Here is a 13,817-nt window from a genome sequence, read left to right on the forward strand (position 1 = left end):
CATAAGGCCCCAAGTAATCCAGCCCCATCACCTTTCCAACCTCATCCCTCCTTCCTCCTTCTACTCCGGCCCCTGGCCACCCGGTTGTTCCTCAAAGTCTCCCGGTTCGTGTTCACTCCAGGGCCTTTGCACTTGCCATTTCCTCAGCCTGGGACTCCTTCACCCAGATCTTCCAGGATCGGCACCTGCGCTCATCCCAGATGTCACCTCTTGCCAAGGGGCCTTTGATGACCACCCCCCAGCCGAGGCAATCCCTAGCTTCCCCCGAGGGCCAGCGCGTAGTACAAGGAAGGGTTGCCCCACCTCCCGTCCATCTGCAGTGATGCCACTGAAACCAGACTTCAGACTTTGGGAACTAGTCACACAGGTCTCCTCCAACCGCCCTCCAGCCACCCACTGCAGCAGCCTGTGGCCTCCGCTTACACTCCACCTGTTGTGGCAAGCTCCCTCCCACCACAGCCCTCACGGTGACCCTTGACGCTTGGCTGCTGCTATCACCCCTACTTTACAGATGACTAGACTGAGGCTCCAAGTGGGGAAGTGACCGGCCCAAGGTCAGAGGTTCTGGTCAGAGGCGGAGCTGTGACCCAAGTCCAGGTGAGGCTGACCCATGAGCAGCTGGCCACCTGGCCTCAGACTTCTGGGTGGCGTTAGCTTGGCTGAGGCCTGAGTGATATCTCTGGGCAGCTGCCCACTCTCAGTTCTCGTCCTCCAAGCCTCTCCCCACTCTGGGCAGCAAGGGCTTCTCCAAACAGGTGCTGAGTACCCTTTCAAGTGACAGAGCTCGGGTATGAACCCAGAGCTCAAGCCCTGGCTGTCAAACCTTCCTTTGCCTATGTTTAAAGCTGCTCCCATAGACAACTCCAGGGTCAGAGGTTGGAGGTCAAGGCTACCCTCCAGGCAGGCACACTCAGGACTTCTAGTCTAGGTATCCTTGGCCCAGAGACTGGAGGCTCCAAGTCACTCCAGGAAACATTCAGGAAGAGCCCCAGACTGTTCCAAGCACAAAGGGAAGCTGTCAGAAGCTGACGGAGCTGGGGCCTGCTCTGTCAGGCCAGGCACTCTGTGGAGGGGACAGGAGAGGCCCCACCAGGGCTGCTCACTTGGTGGGGGACACCCCAGGTCACACAGCGACCACCAAGCCTATGGCAGAGGCCCAGGCGGCCTGGAGGGAGGGGCGAGCCTCAGGGACCCAGCTACCACTCCGGGTCCCGTTTCTCCAAGGCCAGACACCACTTCTGAGCCCTGAGGACTCTGACCAGGGCCCCACCCTCAGGGTTCCCAAAGAACAGGAGCCTTGATCATGCATCCCAGCTGGGCAATGAGGGCCCAAACCAGCACTAGAAGTAAATCTGCATCCTTAGCCCCCAAATCATTTCACTACCATGGCAACCAAAATAACAAGGCGGGCCAGTAACAGTGAGCCTCCCCTGCGCCAGGCGCTCAGCAGATGTGCCCTCCCAGTTATCACAACAGCCACACAAGGTGCGAACTCTGAGTAGCTCCACTGTACAGAGGAGGACACTGAGGCCCAGAGAGGTGATGTCACTTGCCTAAGGCCCCAGAGCTGAGAAAGAAGCTAATTCATTGTTTGAACCTGGGTCCATCCGACTCCTGACACTAGGTTTTCCAAGATGGTTTATTTTAAGCAGCAGCAGTTGTTTTTAAAGTTTTATAGGGAACCCCACCTTATCATGCAGATAAGATCATGTGTCTGGGACGTTATTTGCCTTTCATGGTGTCAGAGCCTTGAGACGTTTTAAAAATGAGTAAAGTTTTTATCTGCACTTGCGTTTTTCCAAAGGCTTCGTGTTACACTTGGAATAAAATACTGACTCCTCACGGGACCCTCTACCCGCACATCCTCCCGCACGCCCCATCTTCCCCATCTGTGCTCCCAACACACTTCTGTTTTTCTTTCTTAAAAATATGCAAAATGCTGGGGACTTCCCTGGTGGTGCAGTGGTTAAAACTCCGTGCTCCCAATGCAGGGGGCCCAAGTTCAATCCCTGGTCAGGGAACTAAATCCCACATGCATGCTGCAACTAAGAGTTCACGTCCCACAACTAAGGAACCAGTGAGCTGCAACTAAGGAGCCTGCCTGCCACAACTAAGACCCGGCGCAAACAAATAAATACATAAATAAATAAAAATAAATACATTTTTTAAAAAAACATACAAAATGCCTTCCCATCTCAGCACCTTTCCCTATGCTGTTCCTGCTGCCCAGAGGTTCTTATCTCAGTATTAAGATCTCAGTTCAGAAGTCACCACCTCAGTGGGAATTCCCTGGTGGTCCAGTGGTTAGGACTCTGTGCTTTCACTGCTGAGGGCACAGGTTCAATCCCTGGTTGGGGAACTAAGATCGCATAAGTTGTGTGGTGCAGCCAAAAAAAAAAAAAGTCACCTCCGCAAGACTCACTGTTAAACTTTAGTGATTAAGAGAGTGTGGTGTTAACATAAGAATAGACACATAGGCCAGTGGAACAGAAGGAGGGTCCAGAAGCACACAGACAGACACTAGATTTAGGATGAAAGTAGCATTGCATGCAATCCAATAGGAAAAAGAGAGTCACATCAGCATGTAGTGCCAGAAGTGGAAGAAGTGTGACCCCTACCTCACGCCATACACAAAAACTAATTCAGGATGGATCTTGTGAAGGCCCATCAATATGACTCAGCCCAAACAATAAAGCTTCTAGAAGAAAAGACAAGGGACGTGTCTGGTGGTGCAGTGGTTAAGAATCTGCCTGCCGGGACTTCCCTGGTGGTCCAGTGGTGAAGAATCTGCCTTCCAATGCAGGGGATGCGGGTTCAATCCCTGGTTGGGGAACTAAGATCCCACATGCCACGGGGCAACTAACTAAGCCCAAGTGCCACAACTACTGAGCCCACGTGCCCTGGAGCCCTCAGGCCACAACTAGAGAGAAGCCCGTGCACCATAACAAAAGATCCCACACGCCTCAACGAAGATCCCGCATGCTGCTACTAAGACCCAATGCAGCCAAAAATAGAAAAGAAGAAAAGAATCTGCCTGCTGATGTAGGGGACATGGGTTCAAGCCGTGGTCTGGGAAGATCCCACACGCCACGGAGCAACTAAGCCCGTGCACCACAACTACTGAGCCCACGTGCCACAACTAATGAAGCCCGCACACCTAGAGCCCGTGCTCCACAACAAGAGAAGCCACCGCAATGAGAAGCCCGCGCCCCGCAACAAAGAGTAGCCCCCACTTGCTGCAACTAGAGAAAGCCTGCGTGCAGCAACAAAGACCCAACGCAGGCAACAAAAAAAAAAAAGACAAGAAAGATCTTCATGACCCTGGGTAGGCAAAGATTCTTTAAATGGGACACAAAAAGCACTAACCATACAGGAAAGCAACCGATAAACTGGACTTCATTAAAGTTAAGAACTTAGGTTCATGGGACTTCCCTGGTGGCGCAGTGGTTAAGACTCTGCGCTCCCAATGCAGGGGGCCCGGGTTCGATCCCTGGTCAGGGAACTAGATCCCGCATGCATGCCACAACTGAGAGTTCGCATGCCGCAACTAAGGAGCCCACGAGCCGCAACTAAGGAGCCCATGAGCCACAACTAAGACCGGGTGCAACCAAATAAATAAATAAACTAGTAAATAAAATAAATATTTTTAAAAAAGAACTTAGGGGGCTTCCCTGGTGGCGCAGTGGTTGAAAGTCCGCCTGCGGATGCAGGGGACACGGGTTCGTGCCCCTGTCCGGGAGGATCCCACATGCCACGGAGCATCTGGGACCGTGAGCCATGGCCGCTGAGCCTGCGTGTCCGGAGCCTCTGCTCCGCAACGGGAGAGGCCACAACAGTGAGAGGCCCGCGTACCGCAAAAAAAAAAAAAAAAAAAAAGAACTTAGGTTCATGAAAAGATTCCATTAAAGGAGTAAAAAAGACAACCACAGAGCAGGAGGTCATACGTATGATACAAAGAAAGTGCATTCAAGTGTGCTGAAGTACATTCAGGTATAAAAACTTTTATAAATCAATAAGGAACGGACAGACAACTCAATAAAAATGGCAAACACTTGAAAAAAGAGTCAATCCCAATGGCCAATAAACACATGAAAAGGTACTTAACCTCATGAGTCATAAGGGAAATGCAAATTAAAGCCAAGATTTGAGATACCAGTATACATCCACTAGAAGGGCTGGAAAGAAAAAAGACTCATTCACTGCTGATGGGGATGCAAAATTGTGCTGCCACTTTGGAAAATGTTTAGAAGTTTCATATAAAATTAAACTTGCACTTCCCATATGACCTAGCACTTCTAGGAATCTACCGGAGGGAAATGGAAGCGTATGTCAATACAAAGACCTAAGAGCAAATTTCATTACAGCATGATCTGCAAAAGTACCAAAGTGGAAACAACCCAAATATCCATCAACCGGTGAATGGATAAATAAACTGTGGTTCATTCACACAACAGGCTGGATTTACTCAGCGATAAAAGGAAACAAACTCTGATGCCCCCAAGAGCATGGACAAATCTCTAGAACATGCTGGGTGAAAGGAGCCAGACACAAAAACCAATATACTATACGATTCCATTTATATGAAGTTCGAAACAGAGAAATGCAATCCGTGGGGGTGGGAGTCAATGTGTGGGAGGGGGGGAGTGTTGACGTGGAAGAGGCATGAGGGAGCCCCTGGGGCACTGGGCCACCGCGTGTACTAACACAGGGACACTCGTGGAGCTTCAGACACACTTCACACGCCTCAGCATGTGCATGGGACCCCACAATGAGTCTAAAAGGAAAGGTACTTCACATAAGGGGGTTCCTTGACAACACCCCATCCCAACCCCCAAATTAGGGCCCCTCAGTTATCCTCCCAGAGGCCTCATTGCTTTCCTTCAGAGCACAAAATACACTTGATTCCATGTTCATCTGTAGGTTTAGTCCTTCAATAGCCCCACCAAGACGCCAGCTCCCCCAGCACCTAGAGTGTGCCTGGTACAGTGTAGGTGCTCAACAAGTATGTTTTGAATGAATGAATAATCATTTGGTCTTCTCCACCCAGACCGTGACCCCTCAGGGCTGGGATCTGCTTTGCTCACTCTCTAGACCAAGGCCCTAGGACATAACAGAACCACAAAAAGAAGAGAAAGGAAGACCACATGGTCCCATCAACTTGACACATCTGGTCAAAGATGGAGTCCGGCAGGTGTGTAGACCACAGTGACATTCAGCCTCAACTGCACGGCCGGAATTAAGTGGGTCGCAAAGGAAAAAGACAAAAAGATTTAAACTTGAAAGAAAATAAGACATCCACAAAGCATGGGAGGCTCCAAGGAATTCCACGACGTTTTGAAATCCCTAGGAGAAATCTTCCTGTTTGTCAGGGTCAATCTGGGTCAGGGGTTTCAAGGACCTTGGACCAGGCTGCCACTAGCCCACATGATGCCCATGTATGGTGTCCCTGGACATTCTACAAAATCCCTGACCAGCGCTCCTCAAAACTGTCAAAGCCATCAGAAACAAGAAAAGCCTGAGAAACTGTCACAGCCAAGAGGTGCCTAGGGAAACATGACAGCTAAATCTAACATGGTGTCCTGAAGCAGAAGAGGGACATTAGGGGAAAACTAGTGGAATCCAAAGGAACCTCGGAGTTCAGTTAACAGTAATGTACCAATGTTTGTCCCTTAATTATAAGATGGATGTACATGGTACTGTAGCATGTTAACATGAGGCAAAGCTGGGTGCAGTGTATAAGGGAACTCTGTACTATCTGTAAACGGAAAATGATTCTCAGAGGAAAAAGTTCACTTTTAAGAAGGCGCGCTTTCCGCTGGGCACTTTGTGGCCGCCTGCTGGAAAAGTGTCACCACCCGTACCCCCGTAACTACGTGCGCGGGGTCTTACCTTGGGCGGGTCGAAGAGCTCCAGCAGGCGGTCCGCGCCGTCGGGGCCGGCGCGCCGCAGCGCCAGCCGCCCCCTTTGCCAGCGCGCCCCGCTGTCCATGGAGGCCTCGTCGGCCAGGCTGTACCGCAGCGTCGCCTCCTTGAGGGCCTCAGGTGGCGGCTCCCGGGCCAGGCTCCAGGGCAGGAGCTTCCTGGCCAGGCCGGGCCTGGCCGGGGCCTCGCCTGCCTCCCCCGCTCCCGCGCTGGGGGCCGCGGGCAGCTCCCCGGCCGAGCGGTGGCGGAAGATGTGGCGGAGACTGTGGCGCAGGTGCTGGAGGGAGCAGGCCGGCCGCGGTGGGGCCAGCTCCTCCGAGCTGCGGGCCTTGGGAAGGCCGGGGGCGGGGGCGGGGGCGGCGGGGCCCGGCTCGGCTGGGGACGCCTCGGCCTTGGCCGGGGGCCCGCGGCCAGTCTCACGGTAGTCGCGCGCGGGGGCGGCGGCCCGGGTGCCCGACAGCCCGGGCGCCCGGCCCTCGCGCACCTCGCGGCAGAAGTAGAGCTGGAAGAGGTCGGTGAACTGCAGCGACACGAGCTCGGCGCGCAGCGGCGCGTGGTGCGGGTGCTCGCGGGCGAAAAGCCAGTACTGCCGGGCCAGCTCCCGGGCTGCGGCCACCGCGTGCAGCTCGCAGAACTCGCTCCAGCCTCGCGGGGATGGGGCCGTCGCCGCCGAGGATGCGGAGGAGGCCGAGGAGGACTGCAAAGTGGGCCCGTTCATGGTGGAGACCAAGGTAGAGCTGCCGGGCTGAAAGACACAGTGGGGAGTGAGTGAGAGAGGAGGGAGCGGATGGGTGAGCGACACCCACTTAAAGCCACCGCCAGACACCCTAGTCACCAGGCACAACGTCAAAAAGCGAAAATTACTGTTAATACCCAGTGCTGGTGAAGATGCAGCAAAACGGGCACTCCCTTCAGTGTTGCCAGTACTGTTAGGGGTACAGTCTTTTTGGAGGGCAATTTGGCAGGATCATTTTCAGACCTAGTAATTCCACTTCTAAGTATTCAAGAGAAATAGTTGCCCCCATGCGCAGAGAGGCATGTACAAGACAATCCCCTGCTAGGCGTTTCCTGCCCCCACATTTATAACAGGAAAAAATAAATACAACCTAAGGCCCTATCAGTCAGAGACTGGTGAAATAAACTGTGGTACATCTGCAGGCAGGAATATGCTTCAGCAGTGGAGAAGGAGGACGAAGATCTATGCTACCTTGGGGAATCACCAGGGCACAGCATTAAGGGAAAAAAGCAAACCACAGAGCAATACAACCGTGCGATCCCATTTACGTGAACACACAAAGCGAAACTACCAGTTCTTATGTGTACGTAAATGTATTTAAGTGGTGGGCAGGAAACATGTGGCTGGAGCAACGCCATCCAGAAACAGTGGTGACCTGTGGGGAGGAGCCAGAATCTGGGGTGCAAGGGGGGAAGTAACCAAGGAAAACTGTTACTACTTGTCTCTAGAAAATATGGCTAAGAACCTGGCGCCTGGAGCCTGGACTCAAATCGCAGCATGAACCGCTTACTAGTTGTGTCACCTTGGGTGTGTGATTTCTTTCTGCCTTGCTTTCCCCATCTGTAAAATGCGGACCATGATTGCACCTACCTCATAGGAGTGTTATGAGGACTCATTGAGTTAATAAATGTAAAGGCCTTAGAACCTAGGAAAAGCCTAATAAGGCTTATGATGAATGTTACAATAAGAGTGCATTATTAGTGTCAATAAAAAGAAATATAGGGGCTTTCCTGCTGGTGCAGTGGTTAAGAATCTGCCTGCCAATGCAGGGGACACGGGTTCGAGCCCTGGTTCGGGAAGATCCCACATGCCTTGGAGCAACAAAGCCCCTGCGCCACAACTACTGAGCCTGCGCTCTAGAGCCCGCGAGCCACAACTACTGAGCCCGTGTGCCGCAACTACCAAAGCCCACATGCCTACAGCCTGTGCTCTACAACAAGAGAAGCCACCACAATGAGAAGCCTGCGCATCACAACGAAGAGCAGCCCCCGCTCACCGCAACTAGAGAAAGCCCACACGCAGCAACAAAACCCAACGCAGCCAAAAATAAATAAACTTTATTTTTTAAATAAATAAATATAAAACAACAAATAAAAAGGGATAAATTAACAAGACTCACAAGGAGTGCAAAGGTACTTCCTATTCTGATGGGGGAACGTCAGGACAGGCAGACCCTTGCCTGCTCATCCCAACTGGGGCTCCCACACAATCAAAACGCAGAAGCCCCCTACCCTCTGCTGTCCACGGTGCTGAACCCTGGACCTCTCTAGTTACCATCAGTACTGTCTGTCCTTCCAGCTAAGCCTGGCTGGGCCCAGGCCCCTGCTGGGGACCACACAGTCATGGCTGCTCATTCACACACAGACACCTCCACCTAAATATTACTGAGGGCCTACTGTGTGTCAGCCACTGTGCTAGGCCCTGGAGATAACAGCAGTGAACCAGAAAGAAATTCCTGCTCTCCTGCTGCTACATTATACACACACCCACACACCCAAGTGTTGGCTCTGTGCCTCTGACTGGACCTCTCTGAACCCCTGTTTCTTCATCTGTCAAATTGGGAGCAACACAGTATCTACCTCCTAAGATGGCTGCAAGGAGTCCTTGAAAGGGGACTCAAGGTGAAGATCTGAACCTAGAAACTGGGGTTCTTTCTGCCACACCCCACTCCACATCTCCAGGCCGTGGTGGTGACCCTGCAGCCGATCACAGCAAGACAGCCCAGACGGCACAGAGTGGGTGCCACTGCACCGGCCGGGAGGGTGCTGTGCACACATTTGACTTTTTGCGTATCACAGGGTCCTTGGCACCTATACACCGTAGGCACTTTGTACACAGTGGGCAGAAGGGAAGGGAGAGGGGCCACGTGTGCCCTTGGCCACCACGCTCTGCCAGGAAATCCACACCTGTTGGTGAAGAGGAGGGTTTTACCTGCATGTGTGGGCGACCTGTCCTCGGTTAAGCCCTCGGCCACCCCACGCCTTGACACAGGTGAGGCCAGCACTGTCCTCACAGGTTGGGGAAACCAGATGCCAGACCCGAGCTCCTGTCCCATCCACGAGACCCCATGTGACGTGCCCTCGCACCAGCTGCCTCTGGACAACTGCCTCAGGTGTCCCTTTGCCCTGCCTGCTCCCAGTCTGCTTCCAATCTCACTCAAGAGAAGCCTCCCCTGAGCTCACTGGCGACTGAGTCCTGAACTTGTCTTTCGGCACACTGGTCACGTGCTCTCATTCAATAGCAATGATTGTTTAATTAGTGAGTATCTCCCCACCAGACACTGAGCTCCACGTGCCAGGAGCCACTCCCAGCTCCATCCCCGGTTCCTAGCATGCAGCAGGAGCCCAATAAATGCCTGCTGAATGAATGAATGTAGGAATGCAAGAGGTCGGCTGGATTTGCAACCTCTGGCTCCTCTGGCAGATGTGTGGTGGCCAGCACCCACCAGTGACCACCTCTCGCTGGGCCAACCCACCTCCTGGGCACCCAGGCCTATCCGTTTGCGTGGAACACCTGACCCTGTCCACCCATGTACATCAGAGTCCTGAAGCCCAGCTGCAGGACCAAACCCTGGTAAGAGCCTTCTCAGAACAGCTGTGCCTGCTCCAAGCTCCCTCACTGCCCAGGCAGTGGCTGGCAGCCCTCCTCACCAGGCCCCCTCTTCCAATTCTCCATAAGAAGAGTGGTGTGTACTCAGCACATGCTATACCTCAGGCGTTTTTCTAACTGCTTTTGCAAAACATCAACTCTCCCAAGCTTCACAACAGTACTAGGAGGTAGGGCCAATAATTGCTCCCATTTTACAGGTGGAGAAACTGAAGCACAGAGGTCCCACAGCTAGCGATTAATGGAAACCCCACACACAAGGCCCCCCAAAACACTTGATCAATGCCCAAATGCACACAAGGAAGACGCACTGCCCAGTGAATGTTTATCCAGAGGAGGGGATACAGAGGTCTCATTCAGCTCCTGCTGGAGTCAGGAGGCCTCAGCTCCTCCGTCCAGGTCATAAACCCACCAGGTGGTTGGAAAATAGCCACAGGGTGAAAATTTTAAAACATCAATAAATGACACTATTTCACGCTTTCTACGTGCCCTGCTCTGTGCTAAACACTTTGCATTTATTCACTTATTTATTCCCCACCAGAGTGGGCAATCCTAGCATTATGCCCATTCTATGGATGAGAAAGCCACGGTGCGGGAGGAATGGCTTGCCCAGGGTCACGGGGCCCTCGAGGGGCAGAGCTGCAATTAGAACCCGCTTGCTCTGCTGGAAGCGCCAGCTATACATGAGCAATACTGCCTACTGTCCATCTCCCTCAGCCCGGGGATCTGCCCCCAGCAGGCCGAGGGCCATCACACTCCTGCACACTCCACAGGGCCTGGTCAGAGCTGGTGCTCCAGAAATATTAGTTGCATGAATTAATGAACTCCTAGGGTTGAGGCAGGCTGCTATTTGACAGTCGTACTCTTGGAATCACGCTCCTGACCTTTGTGGACTGACAGAAAGGGCTGAGGGGCTCCGAGAAACCCACCACAACAGATGACCTCTCTACGGTGGAGCTACCAACCAAATCTGGGTTCACATCCTAATTCTGCCACTTCCTCGCTGTGTGATGCAGAAGAGAGGGCTTCCCTCTCTGAGCCTCAGTGTCCCCATCTGTAAAGTGGGCTAATGTACTTGGCATTCACTGGGAGCATTCTAAGAACTGATGTCTGAGGGGTGCTTGGCACAGGGCTCAAGAAACAGGTGGCTGTTGCTATTTCATTACTATTATTGTTAGAAGAGAGGAGCGCCTGCTACAGAGAATGTCAGACCTGCCTGCTGCAAGAAGCCACAGGCAGAGCCTGACTTCATGGGCTGGGCCAGGCAGGGAGGGTCATGGGAGCCCGAACACAAGGCCTTCTCAGGGGTGAAGCACTGCTCAGGCAGCTCCGGGCAGGAGCTCCAGGCAGGAAGTCACCAGCCAGAGCACTCAGCTGTGGCCTGTGCCGGGGAGGGGGCCATGCCTGGGAGGTTTCCTGGCTGGGGCAGGCAGCCAGGCCACAGGAAGGTGGTCCCCTCCTTGGGCCTTGGCCCAGGTGGAAGCATTTATTGAGTGTTTACTATGCGCCAAACACAGAGGAAGAGCAATTGATCAGATCACGCCAACCCTGGGAACAGGGCCTAAAAGCTCTTGGTAGGAAGCAACTACTAATCACCTGGGGGTTCCCAGGAGCCCCCAGGCTTCAGCTAGAGGGTATAGGGAGTAGAGGGATCTTTGGGGCATTTCTATCCCCTCCAACCCCCCACAGGAGCATCTGGGAGCCTGGGCGGCCACAGGGATGAACAGCCTTCCACAGAGAGGGGCCTGCAAATCCAGGGGGTCCCTCCCACCTTCTCATCCTGGGCTTTTGGGGCAGGGAGATCTGCTGGGTAAGGGAGTCGGAGTCCAGGATTTCCCAAAATCCCACATCAGGGCGAGGGATGAGGATGATGTGATGTGGAGCAGGAAAATCAGACCGCATCCCAGCAACCCCCCGCCAAGTCCCCATGGCAAACACGTGGAGACGGAGGCGGCGACCTCTGTGCCCATCCTGGGGGCTCATGTCAGGGCGGGGGTGGGTCTGCCTTTCAGGACCCCAAGTTTAGAACAATTGTGTCCACAGAGTCCCTGCTCAGGGCAACCTGATGAGGGCTTTGAAGCCTTAGCCAGTACCTGGTGTCCCCTGTTCAAGCATATACATCCTACACCAAGCCGGGGAGAGTTCAGGCTCTGAAGAGCTGGGAATCCTGGCTCTGAGTTGTGGGGCTCACTCTAACCCAGGACCCCAGAGATCGAGGCTCATCAGCCTCTCCTCTAACCAATCACCCTGGGTAATAATGTAATCTTGGGAAGCTAATATTTCCTGTTTAATTATCAGGCCCAGGTGCAGAGAAGGCCTTTACCCACCTGTGGGAATTTCACCTGCCAAGGCTTGGGGAGAATATTTTAAATTGTGATAAATGAAGTTAAAATGAGCCAGTCCAGAGCCTCCATTCTCCCCCAGGTCCACAGCTCACAGATGTTTGGGCAGAAAGTCTTATACCTTCAGAGGGAGACACCTCCTCCAGGGAGGCCTCCAACTTCACTCCAGGCTGCTGTAAGCATTTCTGCCTTTCCTACCCACAGCACCAACTTCTCCAGGAGCCCAGACCCGCCCCCCTCACCCCATCCAAGGAGGCCCAGAGAGTTGAGGGGATTCCAACACACACTGCCTGGCAGGAGGCCCACTGCCCTTTCACACCACTCGAGCTGGCCAGACTGTGTAGAAGCCTACAGGCAGTACAGAGCAAAGGTTCTGGGGCCCTGGGGAAGCTGAGAAGTGGGTTCTGCTCTAGCCCATCAGGCAGCCAGGGGGCCGTGATGCACTCTCGCCGGGGTCGCCTAGTGCCTGGGGACATTTATCACACCAGCACAGTCTCAGAACAGGAAATATCCTCTGGCTTCCTCTGCCCCCACCCTCAGCCTGACACCCTGGCCAACAGCCTTTGGGAGGTGGGGAAAGCCAGGGCCACCGAAGAACAGGCAGAACTCTCTAAGCCACCCCCATCCCAGCATGTGACTTCTTCCTTTAACTGCCCCTGGGTTGAGGGGAGAGAGGGGAAGCCTCTCCGTCAGCTCTGCACACCCCATGCCCCCAGACGGTGTTGCTTCCTCAGGATATCAGGACGGGTGCCCTCAAGCCCTCCTGCAATCCTCTCTCCACACTCATCACCCTCTCGGGGCCTCTCCTCCTGCGAGATGACACCAGAGTGCCAGCTCTCAAAGGACAGATCCCATGCCGAAGGCCCTCCTTTGTGTCCACTCCCCTAATTGCATTTCCAGTTCCCCAGCCCCTCAAGGCCAAGGCCTCCCCCTCAGGCACCCTTGTGAGTCAGCTCCCGGGTGAGCAGGGCACAGACTTCCTCCCTCCCAGGCCTCCCTGGGGACCCATGGGGCAGTGGCAGGCTGCCCTTGGCCAGCCAGGATGGGGGCCCACATCCGGGCAGGCCCCCAGGGGCTCCAGGCCTGGTTCATGAGGAAGCCTGCAGCCCGGCCCCCCTAGCCGACCCCTGACAGGGTGGCGTGGGAGGAAAAACCTTCCAGCCATCTGCGCAGCTGCCGGGTTTCCGGGCGGGGCGGGGCCGGGGGACGCCAGGAGGACTTGCTCTCCTGGGGAAGTGCCCCTTGCCCCTGCTGGGAGGAAGGATGCTGGGCTGAGCAGCCCAGTGGTGGCCAATGGGACTCCGAAGCCCCAACTGAAGAATGCTGGTCGTCCAGGCTTTGGGGCCCAAGTAAGTGGGTGTCCAACTGTGGTTTGGACCTGCCCAGTCCCCGAGGGACCTCAGGCCCCGGAAGCCAGGGAGCTGAGGCACAGGGCTCCTGGGTCCAATTAGGACTGACTCAGCGAGTGACCCCAGCTGAGTCACTTCCCCTGGGCAGCCTGCCCGCCTCAGTTTCCTCAGGGAGGGCGGGTAGCTGGGAACAGGGTCTGGCTGGGAACAAGTAACTTGTATTACACCTCTGGATTCTCCAGGGCAGGCTTCTCTGTCTGCCAGATGGAAGCAGCTTCCTGCTCCGCCCAAAGACGCTGAACACCCAGGATCCCCTAGGGCCCATTTTCCCAGGAAACCTGGCAATTAAGTGGCAGCCCCCCTCTTGGGCATTAACAGCGTAGCTCTTATTGAGCACTGACTGCATGCCAGGCACTCTGCATGCCTCTTCTCAAAACCCTATTAGTACACTCATTCATAGATGAGGAGACCCATAGCTCAGAGAGGTTAAGGGACAAGCCCAAGGTCACACGGCCATAGCAATTATACCCAACATAGTTTGAGTCCCTACTCTGTGCCAGACTCATACACTTCACGCATGCAC

General features: G+C 54.2%; 1 protein-coding gene across 3 annotated transcripts in view; it reads right to left on the reverse strand.

Annotated features, from left to right (window-relative positions):
• SH2B3 (SH2B adaptor protein 3) overlaps positions 1 to 13,817 on the reverse strand; it is a 39,007-nt gene that overhangs the window by 22,146 nt on the left and 3,044 nt on the right. For all 3 annotated transcript variants that reach the window (XM_029222767.1, XM_029222757.1, XM_029222746.1), the window contains exon 2: positions 5,890 to 6,666. In XM_029222767.1, the coding sequence (XP_029078600.1) occupies positions 5,890 to 6,639 (750 nt within the window). In that variant the 5' untranslated portion in view covers positions 6,640 to 6,666. The remainder of the gene's footprint in view (positions 1 to 5,889; positions 6,667 to 13,817) is intronic.

This window comes from Monodon monoceros, unplaced genomic scaffold (assembly GCF_005190385.1).
Source record: "Monodon monoceros isolate NGI ecotype Baffin Bay Population unplaced genomic scaffold, NGI_Narwhal_1 Super_Scaffold_1, whole genome shotgun sequence".
Lineage (NCBI taxonomy): Eukaryota > Metazoa > Chordata > Mammalia > Artiodactyla > Monodontidae > Monodon > Monodon monoceros.